Here is a 14,472-nt window from a genome sequence, read left to right as displayed (position 1 = left end):
TGTTCTCACAATCTTACGAAATCTTACGCAACACATGGGGAGCTTGCCAAACCTTTTTCAAGAACACGAGGATGTTATGTTTATATGGACTAAAGGGGAGATAAACTCCCACCCTTCCTGAGCTGAGCGGAAAATACCATTGTGATTTCAATCTGAGGACCAACCACTTCCTGCTTATGCCTTTGAAACAATTTACGTTCATGGAAGAACCCACTATGCCTACATGTGCGGTCCTAGAACCAAGAAGGTTTGCATGGATAGTAGCACTTCCTGTCTTTGCTGGGAGAAGTAGGGCAAGGAGAGAGTTCTACTATTCTGCTGAAGAAACCTACCAGCCAGTTTTAGAACGGTTCTTTTTGAGCCATCTGTGCCCAGAAAGATTGCTCCATCTTTGCAAGGGCACTGATGGGGCGCAGAAGATGAGCAAGGTAGGATAAGTTGGCCCAGGAAAGTGTCTGTCTGAGTGTGGTGTCCGAGAATTGATGTTTGCATGGGGCTTGTTTCATAGTCGGGTCCAAGCACTACATATTTGTAAAGCGCAAACGTAGCTAGAGGCAAGGAGAGCAGTGAACGTTGGCGAGAGCCCAAGGATAAGATTAAATATCGCTGTTCATGTTAGAATATAGTCGTAGACGATTTGGACCATGTGCAAATGTAGTAATCATCAGTCTTGAGTATGTTTCTGAATTATAAGAGAGTTGGGACCATTCTGATGGTGACATTGACGTTATTCCAGATGTTTGAATTGTAGACAGACATAGCTGATATATAAATATTTGTGTCTACTCACTGACTTACTCAGATAATGCGGGTGCTCTTTCTTGACATAGGCACAGGCTCATAGTATGTCATGTTTGTATGCGTTGTATTATTAAGAGTGTGTTTTGGATCCTCTGGTACTGACAGAGAGGCGGTAGAGTAGCTTCAGCGCTAGGGGAAAGTAGCTTCAGCGCTAGGGGAAAGAGCTGCCTGGTACTGTTTTTTGCTGGTACTGTTTTTTGCAGGCCCCCTTTCATTGGGGACGAGAGATAGAGGGTGTTGGCATATCGAAGCAAGGCATTATTCAAGCAATCGCCCCCTTAAACAGCACCATGCCGAATGGGTCTGACACTTGCCACTAGTATTATTTTGAACCAGACTGTTGGAGCTTAAGGAAGAAGTCACCTCACCTGCAGGACGCAGTAAGCAAGGGGTAAAGTGGTTACTTCTTAAATCAGTGTCCACACAAAATTTCAATGTATACTGTCAGCATGTAGTCAGTTTCCATTGGAATGTACATGTGGTCTAACCTAGTCTATTACGACCCAGGGTACCACAGGGCAGTCGCAGTTTCTGTCTCACTAAACGTGTTGGTACCCTCCCTCCAGTTTCTTAAGTTGTATTAACATGTGTCCTTTGCACCAAGCCTGAGTGCCTAACAGGCAGTATTTATCAAGCACTAGAAACAATTTGAAACTACAAATTTCCATTGCTTTGTTTGTTAATGTATGCACGAGAAATACATTCAAGCGTAGACGGTCATAAAAGCACAACGCTTTCCTATTAAGAGCCCAAGCAGCTGAGGGGCACCTGCTCCGTGACCTTGGGCTGACACAACTAACTATATTAGCAAGGTCACCAAAAAGCCACCAGATGGAAATCTCCTTTATTCAATATAGCTCTTTGCCAGATCTGCAGCAGGCACTACAAGCTAACACGCTGACTAACCTTGTATCGCAGCAATAAGATATCCAGTCTCCATCCAAGATAGTTTTGTTTTTTTAGAAAAGCATTTATGGAAAACTAACAGATTCAAATAACATGCCTTGCTCTGTTTCTCTGCTGAATCCTCTGGTGACGTCGCCGACTACGGGTTCCAATCAAGGGCGAATGCTACAAAAGGACTGATTGGCTTAGTGTTGCAAAAAGACAGCTACAGCAGCTATGCAGATGCGGAATGAAGAAGCCCTATCATTTACTGAGTGCAATTAATTATAGTTTGCAAGCGATGCAGATCTAATAGAGATGTTCACAGCTGCCAAGTGCCTGGGACCTGTGGGGAAACAGATAAGGCAGTTCAGAGATAAAGGTTTTGGAACACAAGGATACAATTATAATGAAATAGATGCTATCTTGTTTTTAGAGATTCTATGTGAAAAAAAATGTTGAAAAGAATAATAATGTATTCTATCCCAAGTGCTTTGTAAGGAATGAATAATTGGGAGAAGAAGAGCCGAGACCCCAAGCCAAGGTTCTGGGCTCTGATGGTGTCCCTCAGTAGGGACGGTGGGTGTTATGTTGCGATGTTTGAGTTGTGCATCTCGTGTATTGGCATGTTTTGATAAGTCCTCACACCCCATGTCATAGTGCCAATATCGGCAACACTCCTCAGTTTTCATACAGAAACATACATAAATAAACCACAAGACACCTTGATAGTGGAGAATATTGCTGCAGGCTTATTTGCATAACAAATATGCCAACATGGTGGGTTATCCAATTTTGGGAGGGGCCACCCCTCCCATCAGTGGACTGCCAGTCCACGCACTTACTCACGCCCCCCAAAAGGGGGGCAGAGCGTTCCAGGCAGTCCCTGGTTGCTCAGGCCCACAACTGCCCGTAGGACAAACGGTTGCGCAGTCGTACTTCCAGGGGACACGCTAAGACATCCCTGGGTATCCTTGGCTTAGCACCCTTAATGTGCTGCTGCATGTAGTACCCTTCTGTACCTTGCAGACCACGGATCGCCCTGTAACTCCTCCACAGCTCTAGGGGTGGCCACCGTCACAACCAGGGCCCCCCTCCCTGGCCAACTGACCCCCTGGTCCCTAGACCGGGGGCACTAGTGTTCTGACTAGTGTGCCTTCCTGTGGCGCTAAGGTGGCCGCCCGGTTGGAGAGTCCACTACGTGTCCAGCCGGGCAGCCTTTGCATGATATGTTGCGTATTTTAGGCTATACCGTGTAATATGTTGCATTGTTAGCTTTGGCGTAGGCCGAGTCGTGTATTTTCTTTTGGGTTGGGTTTGACTGGGTTATGTTATCTTGTAGGAATTCTGCCACCGTTGTGCACCAATACAAAAAAAGTATGAATGTGTTTAAATTGAATCTGGGAGATTTACCTTCTATACTGTATACGCCGTGCTATATTGCTCAAGGCTGTGACACAATCTTCCCTACTATCTAACTATTCACGTCATTGCTTGTTTAAACAAAAAAGACTTCATAAAATTATTTGCTTGGACTTGATTTTTTTAAATCGTGTATGAATAATTTTCAGTTTTATCCTTTTATTAATGTTGTGTTTGTGTTCAAACTAGTGTATCCTTTTCGGATAGCTCCTACAGTTTGGCAGGTTTGGATAAAAGGGCTTTATAAATTCAGATAAACAAAGATAAATACAAGTAACATATAACTTATCATTACATAACATATTTATCTGACAGCAAGGGGATTCCTGCTTAGTAAGTCATGGGGGTCAAACTTCGATGTCTAATCGTATAGTAGGAATGGAACAGCTTAATGAGTTACCCCAACACCTTTATGTGTAGGGGTTCTTGAAGCAAGACCGTTGCCTGGCAGTAAACCCAAAGAAGGCAGTCAGGACAGGCGTGATTAGGCCAGATCAAAAGAGAGTGAGGATTATTGATTGGAAAGTTCTGGGCCCTTTGAAGTTACCCTGCTGTGTTGACATGGACAAATGAGTGAACACAATTCTTTAAGTGCAGAGATGTCTTAGCTACTGCAAGGGCAAAGTTAATTATATGGCAGAGTAAGCAATGGGACGACATCAATAAGTAATTGAAGTGGTGGAAACACTTCTGGTCACTGAGTTGTTTTAAGGTGTGAGACTCAACTTGAAGTCAATCAATACCTTGAGGATTTTCACTTTCCATGTGGCCTGAGATGAACTACCCAACTCAAAGAATGAGATCTCTGTTAGGATGCAATGAGGTTGCGAAACAGGCATCCACCTATTTACTAATGCTTTACTTGCTCACTATGGTGCAACCATTTGTAGCTGAGTGCCATTGGAGTAAAAATGACAGCCAGCACAAGAGGATGGCGATGATGATGATGAAAATGGCCAATCAGAAGGCTGAACATTATAGTACTCAGTAGGGGATTTGGGATGGTTGAAGTAACCCCTGCCAAGCCTACCGGATTGCTCTAGTATTTAAGGAAGGACATAAGCCTGGTGTGGGCATTGCCATCTACCCTTGTGATAGCAACAGAAAGGCAAAGTGCTAGAAGAGCACATACAAAACCTTGGATCCTGGCCAATGGCATTTCCCTGCTTAAATTCAATAAGTTATTTTCTGTTCTCCCTCAGTGGTAAAACCCAGTCTTACCGTTGCTAAACAAGCACTGTAATGGTCTGCTTTGTGATGTTGTTCTCAACCAAATTTAAACAGTGCTTCATTTGTAAAATAATAAGTGCCAGGGCACTGACCAGGACGCCACTGCAGCTTTTACCACCCATTGCCCCTTTATCGCTGCCAATGACGGTACCAAAGCAACTACTAACCAGCCTGCAAGTCTGACAGTTCAGATTATTCAAGCTCTCCAGGGCTAAAGGAATGGCTTGGGAGGCAGGTATTAGGATTTTGTTTTATTTATAGTGTATTCATAAACAACTATTGCTTTGCTCATCTGTAAATTAGTGACACCATGTGGCATAGTGTCATAAATGTGGTGATGGCAATTAAGTGCAGGTGCGAGGATCCAAAACCAATTAAGTGCCAGTGCCAAGCACCGGAAACCACTGGCTCAAATTAATCACAGCATTTAATGCATCGGGAAGGATAGAAATCAGCCTAGATGTGACCAAGTCATAGGAGTCAGAGTTGCTTGTTATTATGTTTTTTCTTCCAACTGCATAATGACTTGTTTTAGCTTCCTGTGATAGTTACTGTTGGTTGAAGTGCTGAAGAGCAAAGTTTGTATTATAACAGAAATGTCCAAGGTGACAATCTTGACGTGATAGTTCTCCAAGGTTTGGGATGCTTATTTCCACATCATAAGAAATGTGGGGATTTTGTGTTCTTTGGAAAATCCCTAAGCTTTTTAGGAACAATTTGATTGTCATATTAGGTCCACAAACATGCTGTTCTTGGCTAAATGACATAGCAACGGTCAATGCCATTTCTAAACTTTACATGGGCGACTATGAAATCATTATAAGAATGTAAATGGCACTACATTTTAAGGAGTTTGAAAGATTATGGAGTTAGGGATTCAGAACACACAAAAAGTTACCTTGTTAGATTGTGCATTGTTTAGCTTTCAATTTTTAAAATCCAAATGATGGACAATAGTGTTAAGAATAGATGAGAACATATTTTAAAGAATTTGAAACCAATCACAGTTTCATTTTGCTAGTATGTAGTAGATGATGTACTTTTTAAAATGTGTTTTTAAGTGTTTAAACCTTACACTTTGAATAGTATTTGCCACTCCCTTTATCATGGCATATCCTTGAATAATATTACAACAAAACTTAAAAGAATCCCCGTACTCAGTAGCAATAATCTTTTATCAGTATCCAACATAAAAACTGTTGATTGTGGTTACTCTGTTGTAAGAAGTACTCTAAAAGGACTACTTAAGTGTAAGAATCTTTGACCTCCCAGATGTGACTTTCAAATACAAATGCAATGCAAATACAATGCAAGTAAGTGCCCCTGCAACCGGCCCACCACCTGGTTTAACGGATTGGAGGCTCCTTTTTTTTCCTTCTATCCTTCGGACATTCATCATCCAGCTAATAGCTATTACCATGGCACTGCAGGTTTTAATACATTTTCAGAACTTGAGAACTGGAATAAGTAACACCAATTTCACAAGAAGGATAAAGCACCTAACCCAGATCAGGATAGTGCATATTTACACAGTAAGTAAGACATCCTTTCATAAAAACATGAGCTGAATCTAATAATGAAAGATATACTGTAAACATTAAAAGGTAAGAAAAATGCAGTGGAAACCCAGCATAAGTTTGGGCACAAAAGATCCTAGTAAATTGAACAAATGATGCTGTGTAAAATGCTGTTTTTATCTAGCTATACCATAATATGTTTTTTAATTATGATAGTTTTTAAATGTATTTAATTGTATTGAATCTACGTTTCCACGACAGAGAATCTGCTACTGCTCTTAAGAATGGTTTTATTGACGTTTTAGAGGTCTGTTGTGTGTCCATGTTTTTTATTATTAAGAATGATCCAAATTATTGTTATTGATGATGGGGAATGTAAGTGTCTTTTGATTTTGATTTAGGCATATCCGGACACACAAATGGAATGTAGCATATGTGGAAAAATAAATGTGTATTCAATATCAGTAGATCAGGTCCAAATTTAAGAAAATCCCTCACTTTAATGGCACTGAGATGCTTTTTTGGTAGCTAATCTTCACAATACCTCTAAAGGGGTTTGAATATTTTCAGTGAAAGTACAATCTCATTACTCAAACGTTCATATTTCTCCCTTTTCATCCTCTATTCACACTATATGTGGCCTTTTAGGTATTATCACTGAAAATTCTCTTTCTTGCTTTCTCTACCTCTCATGCTCTCTACCCCTATCTCTCTCTCTCTCTCTCTCTCTCTCTCTCTCTCTCTCTCTCTCTCTCTCTCTCTCTCTCTCTCTCTCTCTCCCTCTCTCTCACAGGTCCAGCCCCTTCAGTTAGTCCATCCTTTCTATCTCACACACTCGCTCTTTGGTTTCTCACTTCTTTCTTCTCTCTCCATGTCTCTCAGTCACCATCTCTCACACTCCTCTTCCTTTGTCTTCACTCACCCTCCATCTCTCTCTCGTCTCCTCTCTTTCTCTCACACTTTCTTCCTCATTCTCTCTCATTCTTCCTGCCTTGGTCTCTTCTTGCCACTCTCACTCAAATCCAGTACTCCTTGTTGTCTCTCTCTGTTTACCTCTTTCACTCTACCTGATACTTTCTTAGTTACTTCTCCTTCGTGCACATATTGTATTCTTTTATGTTTCGTCTGTGCCTTTTCATGCTTTCACTCACACCTTCATTATCTCATAGTTACTGTCTCACTCACGTACTTTCTCGGACTTTCTTAACTCTCCTCTCTCCCTTGGCTTCTTTTTCACTCCCTTTCTCTAGCTTACTCTTCATCTCCCTCTGTCCCTGCCACTCTCTTTTTCTCTCTTTGTCTCTCTCTCGCTGTTTCTCAGACACCCACTTTCTTTCCCTCTTCCTAGCTACTAATACTTCAATGTTGTAGAAAAGCAGTTATCTTCATTCGTCTTTCTTCATAGTTATCTTGGTCTGTTTTCCCTGTCCTATCCCAGGTTAGCTCCTTTAGCTTTCCTCTCCCCCTTTCTCTCTCGCTTTGCTTTGTCTCTCTAGCACAGAGATGCTTTGGTTCCTCGGGAATCCAAGAGGGTTTCCAAAGAGCAGTGCCTATCAGAGAATGGGGAAACAGGGGTGTGGGGGGTAAAAGTGTGTGTTTGTGTGGGGGGGGAGAATAGGATTAACTGGAGATGTGACTAACCGCTTTGAAAGCAAGATCGAAGGGTACACCCTACAAAAAAAGGCTTTGGTATGATTTTGTCCCCTTGTTTCGCCTAATTATTGAATAAATTTGCTCTGTCTCCTAGTCGATCCAGCCTAAACGTGAAATCCGACGATGGTCTACGATTGAATTGCAAAGCCTCCCAGATGACTACAGCGATAATTAGCATTCCCACCCCGCCCCTCGTGACCCCAGAGGGGGAGGGCAGGTCTGCCAGCACCTCTGACCACCCAACAAACATTAGCACCGCTAGTTGCAACATTGTCAAAGTTTCTGCCCTGTAGGATGCTGCCATTGGAAGCGCTTAGTCAACGGATTCTCCTTGTTCCTTATTTTGCTGCATACGTGCCTGAAAAGACAGACCGTCATGGAATCTGCAATGGAGGAGGGGGCAAAGAACGGGCAGCGCCAACCACCAACACACTGCTCATGACCTGGCTCGAACTTGCAAAGGATTTGGAGCTTGTTGAGAAATAACATTCCTGATTTTTCACATTGTGTTTCTGGATGCTAGGAAATATCCGAGGGCATGGCACGGAGGAAGAATTTGATTCAAGCTAATTGATAACACTGTGTCTACGCACCTTTTTTTAAGGTTTCCATTGGATAATATTTATTCATGAAGAGATGACTGACAAACAAACAAAAAGAGGTGACAAACTGTGGCTTTTGTGAAATTTTCTTCGTGGAAGAGAATCTTTATCAACCAAAATTAGGCATTTTAGTTTTTCTTTTATAGAGAATGGTTAGGAAATGGAAAGAAGTCACTGTCACAAAATTATATTTTCCTTCCTTCGTGTGAGTTTAACACAGAGAGAAGACACTAAACTGAGTGTAAATTACAAACATTCTTAGCACATTACTGACTTGGCACACCGTAGCAACTGATCAGAAAGCGGATCCTTCATTATATGGTGTTCCTCTCGTCAGTTAGACGATTTTGTAACGGCCTTTGAGTCAAACCAGTGCAAACAGTGTATTTGTCTGCTAATTATTGTCTGTGGAAATACTTGTGAAAAAGGACAGGCTTTGGTAGTGTTTAGTCCCACACTAATTTATGCTTTATATTTTTACTATCACTTGTAAGCGGTGTGACTAGACTATCAGTTCTGTATTTTTACAAATCGTAAATGTTGCGAAAATGATGTTTGTTTTTTTTTTCTTGTACACACAAATGGCAAAGAATGTGAAAGCACTAACTCAACATCATCCGAAACTCATACTTGTGTTTGAATGTAGTACTGTGTATCAATGCCCATGCTGCTCAAATGTTCTCTTTGGGCATGCATTCCATCCCAGCCTGTTGTAAATACTGTAGTGGCCAGTTCGTACTTGGTTGTGTGCTTGGATGCAGTTTCCTCTTGAACCAACCATCTCAAAAAGGCCAGAATTTCGTTTTGGCAGGTGCAACAATACTTTTGGTTTTACTCCTGTCTGTCTGGCTCAATGCTTTTGGGATACGTGGTTATAAGGATATAGCAATTTAAAATGTTAATGTTATAACTGGCACAACCATCCTAGTAAATGCCAGCAACAGAATCTATAAAACATAGGCCACCAGGCTTTTGGTGTAAATGACATATTTGCTTTTCTAAGTATGATTGAGTCGCAGTCGCCTTTGAATCTACCAATTTGGCAATACAATCTTGGTCTTGAGAGGTCAGAGTTTGTAAAATTACCAGCCTGCAGTTGTCATTTTTTTTGCAGTACCTGCCGTTTTCATCACCATGTATTACCTGCTGTAAAAATGCACCGCATGGTCCACACGTTTTGTCTAGAAACTGGTTACAAGCATTGATGATTAGAAATATTTGGAATGAAAGCATGATTGCGCACAAGGTTCGATATGCCAGAAGTTGGTTGATAAAACATTTCCTTTATGGCTGATCCTCATGGAATCTGAAGGCCAGCAATCAAGATCAGAGCACTGGGCCATGAGATAAGTGGCACTGCGTTATTACTACTCTGGAAAAGCATGTGCAGCGCTGCATTCCAGACGATGCCCCCGCTCAACATTCCTGGTTCTGGCATTTCTACCTGCTTTGTGAACACCCGTTGTGTTTCATGCATTTGCTTTGCTCTTCTTATGATCTGAAGTTCTGAATAGTTAAAATATATATATTTTAGCATCAGTGCTAGAAAATGTAGTTGGAATCAGACTCTGCAAATTACATGGCTTAAGTAGAAATGCCAGTGCAGAGATGCCACTCTTTGGAAGCAAATTGGGACTCCAATTCACCACAATTAAAAATGCTGGACTACATAGTTAAAACATAGCAGACACTATAAAGTAAGGCCAACATATTGGCAAGTTAAGAAATCTGATGGCATATTAGCCAGAATCTCATTAAAATTATCGCTGTTTTAGCGGCAACGGCGATAATGGGCTTGCTAATATGTGTTATAGAATTCCAATAGAAGCCCAGGTTAAGTGTCCTGCACATCTAACCTGGGCTTCTATTGGAATTCTATAGGGCATATTAGCAAGCCCATTATTGCCGTTTTAGCGGCAGTTTCCTGTCGCTAAGACAGCGATGATTTTAATGAGGTTCTTGCTAATATGCCCTCTGGCATTTCACCTGAATTGCTGCTGCAGCCGAGAATTGAATAAAATACTTATTTCCACAATCTTTTGCTTGTCGACCTATGAGAATCCTCATGCAATATGTCAGGTATGCAGCTCTCTTAGAGAGTGACTATGCATAGTGGTGTCTGTCAAGGCAGTAGATTGGACCCATCCAAGGCCATAGTTAAAAGAAAGTCTCAGTACATGCTGATTCCACAGGTTGAGCTGATGGATAGTCAAGATATAATATTTATGTCCATCTGCCCAAGTGCCTTTGCAATGCCTTGGATGATTTCTTCAAAAAATACAATTCTAGCTCCAGACATGACGAATCCACAGCCAATCATAACGTCATTACTGTGAATGAAGGCTTCAGTGTGAGATGAGGCGAGCTCTATCCATACCATTCGGTTGGACAATCTTATACGAAGCCCAGCAGTTAACAATTGAATTGTTCAGTAAGTTTGAGTGTGTCCTTCAGATACAAAGTATTATTTGCTCCCTATGTGCCTCTGATATAGGTTGGTGCTCTGACTCCCCATGCTTCTTACCCTATCTCAACCTTCCCTAAGGTACGTGTACAAAGGCCTGTAGTTATATATAGATCTAGACAAGCGCATCAGAGCGCTGGTGATTTTGTGCTTTAAAAATATATGAATAAATAAATTAATTAGACTGATCTACACTGTGAATTATGAGATAATCATTTGTACCACAATAGAAGTGGTGTACTACATACATATAGGTTTAACAACATTTGGTCTTATAATAAGTGCAACGTGTGCCCTCAGAAGTTAAACTAGAAAGGGTGATAGTCTTTTGTTGTTAGGATAGCTTTATACTATACTACAGTCGATGAAATGTTTATGAAAGTTAAGTAGTTCTCAATCCTTCCGTTCATCAGTAATGTCAGAGTTGGACCTGCAGGTCTGCCATAATGGAGGATCACTGCTGCTCACTAACCTGTTTTTTCCACAGTGAGATATTAGTAACAGCCAAGCAACTTGTTGTGCTTTTGGGGAATCTTTGCATTCTATAAGCGGGTGCACTTGTTCATTCTAATGGGTTGAGTAGACGTCATAGTTAGATAGTCTTTTAGAGGCAGAAATAGGATGTGAAGGAATTGTACAACTTGTATTCCTAGAAGTTATTCAAACACACCGGTATGTTAAGACTGTAGTTGGCGTAAATTTCAAAATACAGTTGCAGAAATATCAATGTGAAACCATGTCAACGAGGGTAGAATTTTTTCCTTCGATTCTTGGAACAAATTTTTATGTAGTGATTAGACACGTCTTCATTAAATGCCTGTGTGTAATATTAAGTAAGGTGACCAATCAGTAAGTGCAAAGGACATGGATTTGAAAATCTCTGTTCAGTACATCTGCCCATGAGAATGTCTTCACAACTCCAGAACATCCTGTTCCCAGTAGTATTTTGGTATTCCTGTCAATAGCGTAGTCCATACACTAGGTAGTAGTTTCTCTAATGTGCAAATAGTATCATGAACACGGCATGCAAGCTTCCCGTCTGAATGAAAAATATGGAGATAAACTGTGAATGTATTTGAGGAAATAGACATTTGAACAGGTAAATCATCCTTCATAGTTATAAAAGCTGACTCCCGATTCCTCATGACTACCTTAAGCAATGCTAGCTACACTGCCGGAAGCAGAGATGTTCTTTGACGTGCACACGAGTACTAGGAGCCCTTCAGTGGTATGCCCGGGTACTAAAAGATCACAAATGGCCATACAGGGGACCATGTGTCTTGGTGGTGACCACATACAATCGCATCCTCTTCCCGGCCTGGATTAAGATCGCCGGTAATGACAACTGGTCATATTGCATAGCAATCCTATGCTGAGAACACATTATCTGCCTAAAAAAATGTCAAAAGACCTCTCAGAAAAAAGAATGCAAACAATCTAAAAAGGTATTGCCTTTGTCTCGTTTTCCAAAGAATGCTTCTGAAATGTGAATTTGACTAATAAGAGAGGGAGAGAGATGTGAGATTTTTGTCATTAGCAATGTTGAGTCATAACTTGAAGGATATTGCCGATATAAAAGGTTTCTTCATGAAGCAGAGGCATGAACTTTCAAGAAGATTGCTTTTGACACTTGCTGGAACTTGAAGTTGATCACCCTATCCTGGGTATTTAAAGGATTAGATGTATCTTAACTCTTACGTTGTGCGCTGCCTGTTCTCCTAATGCTCAAAGCATTCCTGGAGTCCGGATACACCATTTCAAACAGACAACTGCTGCAAATTTGCACTATTCCCATCAATGGAGGTTTAGAAATTGATGCCATTTCTCATCTTTTTCTAAATTATTCCGAAACAAACATTATAAGTCATATCACTACAGAGCAGTTCAAACTGGTAGGTGTGGACTTTGTGAGCAGATGCAATGGATTCACTGCAACAAGTGAGATCTTAAATCTCGTATAATAAAATCTTCCAACATAGTGTAAAAGTCACAGTCTTTATTGATGGAAATGTCTTGTGGTGGATTTCCATTGGTTTTTCTTTTCAAATAGTGCAGAGAAGCATATCTTGTTTCCTATGAGCATCAAGCACAGAATGCTGAGTTTGGAACAGCTAGTCAGAAGCTTTAAAATACTGCCACTAGCTGCGGCTGTTTGCCTGCATTCCTTCTATCTTCAGTGGCATGAAGCAGCCAGAGATCCCTTGTGTGTTTTGCCTGTGTTGACGAGATTAGGGAAACAGGTGCCGATAACTTTGTTCCCCACCTTCTGTTAACCTCTGGCAATAGGCATTAGAAGAGGGAAGCAAGGCTTAATTACTGGATTTCAGGATGAGTAAGATATACTATGAATTTCATACACTCTATTATATCATAGTGCTATTTTATTCCAGTCATATTGCATTATTTTACCACCTCCATTTATGGGAATTGAGAAGAAAACAAACATATTACTTGTGCCTCTGGTGGTTGATTAAAAGATGAGACCATAACATCCCCAGTGAAAAGATATTTTCTGAGTCATGTTCAAGTTACCACTCGACTACCCTGACATCTCCTTTCTTTTGTGGAAATGTACCACTTTCTATGATGATCAGACTTATTCAGTCAACTTCCTCAGGATAGGTTCCCTGAGTGCAAACAGTTGTAGAATTGTAAAATTGATGTCCATCGCTCTGGAACATCTTTTTGCTAAAGGGCCAAAATGTCCTCAAAAGAATGCATCTGTGCATTGGCCATCCTCATTTACATATTCCTTAGCAGCTTGGAAATAAATAAATGTCTTACTTCAGCATACAGCACATCTAGAAATGCACCAAACTCTACCGGAGAATTTGCTTGGGAGGTAGCACACTTGCATGCCTAGGACATGCCTTTTTGTATCGCCCATTTTCTGTATATTTCTCTTCCTGTGGGTGCAATTGCCTTTTGATGGTGTGTCTGATGATAACATCAAATGCACTGTCCCTCTTGCCATATTTGTAAGTATATGTATTTCAATTCTCTTCAGTTCTTTTGGCATGCCCCCTGCTGCTGCTCCAGCGTCAATATCATGATTGTTCCTTTATTCTTCTCTTTCAGTGGAATCTTTCTTTCTCTTGATTACGTTCTCTCTCGCTATGCTGTAAAATAAGATGCATCGAAACATAGATTACATCAACAAATCCCTTACTTTTATGTTTCCCAAAACTCAGAGGGACGCTTCCTCGAGCTAAATAAAGCAACTGAAAACATCAGTCTTTGCTGTTGACATGGCTTATCTTTTACGTGTCACCTTGCAAGTGAATTGAATTGAGAGTTCCTGTTGTGTTACAGCGTGGCAGCAGTAACATTATCTCTGTCCCTAACATTGTATGTCAGGGATATGAGATGCCTGAAGCCACGTCCCATAGAGAAACGCTTCTGACTTACCCTGGACAGTAGGATACTAATCGGCATAGCTAAATCATGGACATGCTGTGTCTTCTATAGCGGAATATCAGACAAAGTAATATTGTTCTACAACAATATCACAACCAGAATATTACCTTCCCAAAATAAGGTGAGTATATACAGGTACGTATAGATTTTCTATTATTCACTATACATCTTTGAACCTTGAAGATTAGACCTTCAAGGTGCATGTAGTGAAGTTATAAATAGTAAACCTATACTTACCTACATATACGTATCATCACAATATTGTTGTGGTTTTTATTCATTTATTTATTTGAGAAGTTTTATATAGTGCACACATGACCCGTCAGTGTATCAGAGCGCTGTACAAAGAAGCGGACATGTTAAACAAGTATAGATGCAAATAGTAAATACTGTACATATAACAACAGATTAAGGACACAAAATGAGAAAAACAACAACAAGAAATATAGTAGATATAAAGTAACAAAATAGGAGCCCATGG

The 14,472-nt window shown here is 40.6% G+C and overlaps 1 protein-coding gene across 1 annotated transcript in view; it reads left to right on the top strand.

Moving 5' to 3' along the window:
• The window catches only part of KCND3 (potassium voltage-gated channel subfamily D member 3), a 1,064,259-nt gene extending 1,054,506 nt beyond the window's left edge, over positions 1-9,753 (top strand). Inside the window, exon 6 of the mRNA XM_078641269.1 lies at positions 7,603-9,753. Within this exon, the coding sequence (XP_078497395.1) occupies positions 7,603-7,683 (81 nt within the window). The 3' untranslated portion in view covers positions 7,684-9,753. The remainder of the gene's footprint in view (positions 1-7,602) is intronic.
• Positions 9,754-14,472: the final 4,719 nt, after the last annotated feature.

The sequence above is a fragment of the Lissotriton helveticus genome, chromosome 5_1 (genome assembly GCF_964261635.1).
Source record: "Lissotriton helveticus chromosome 5_1, aLisHel1.1, whole genome shotgun sequence".
In the NCBI taxonomy this organism is placed as follows: Eukaryota; Metazoa; Chordata; class Amphibia; order Caudata; family Salamandridae; genus Lissotriton; species Lissotriton helveticus.
This window is presented reverse-complemented; position numbering and strand designations above follow the sequence as displayed.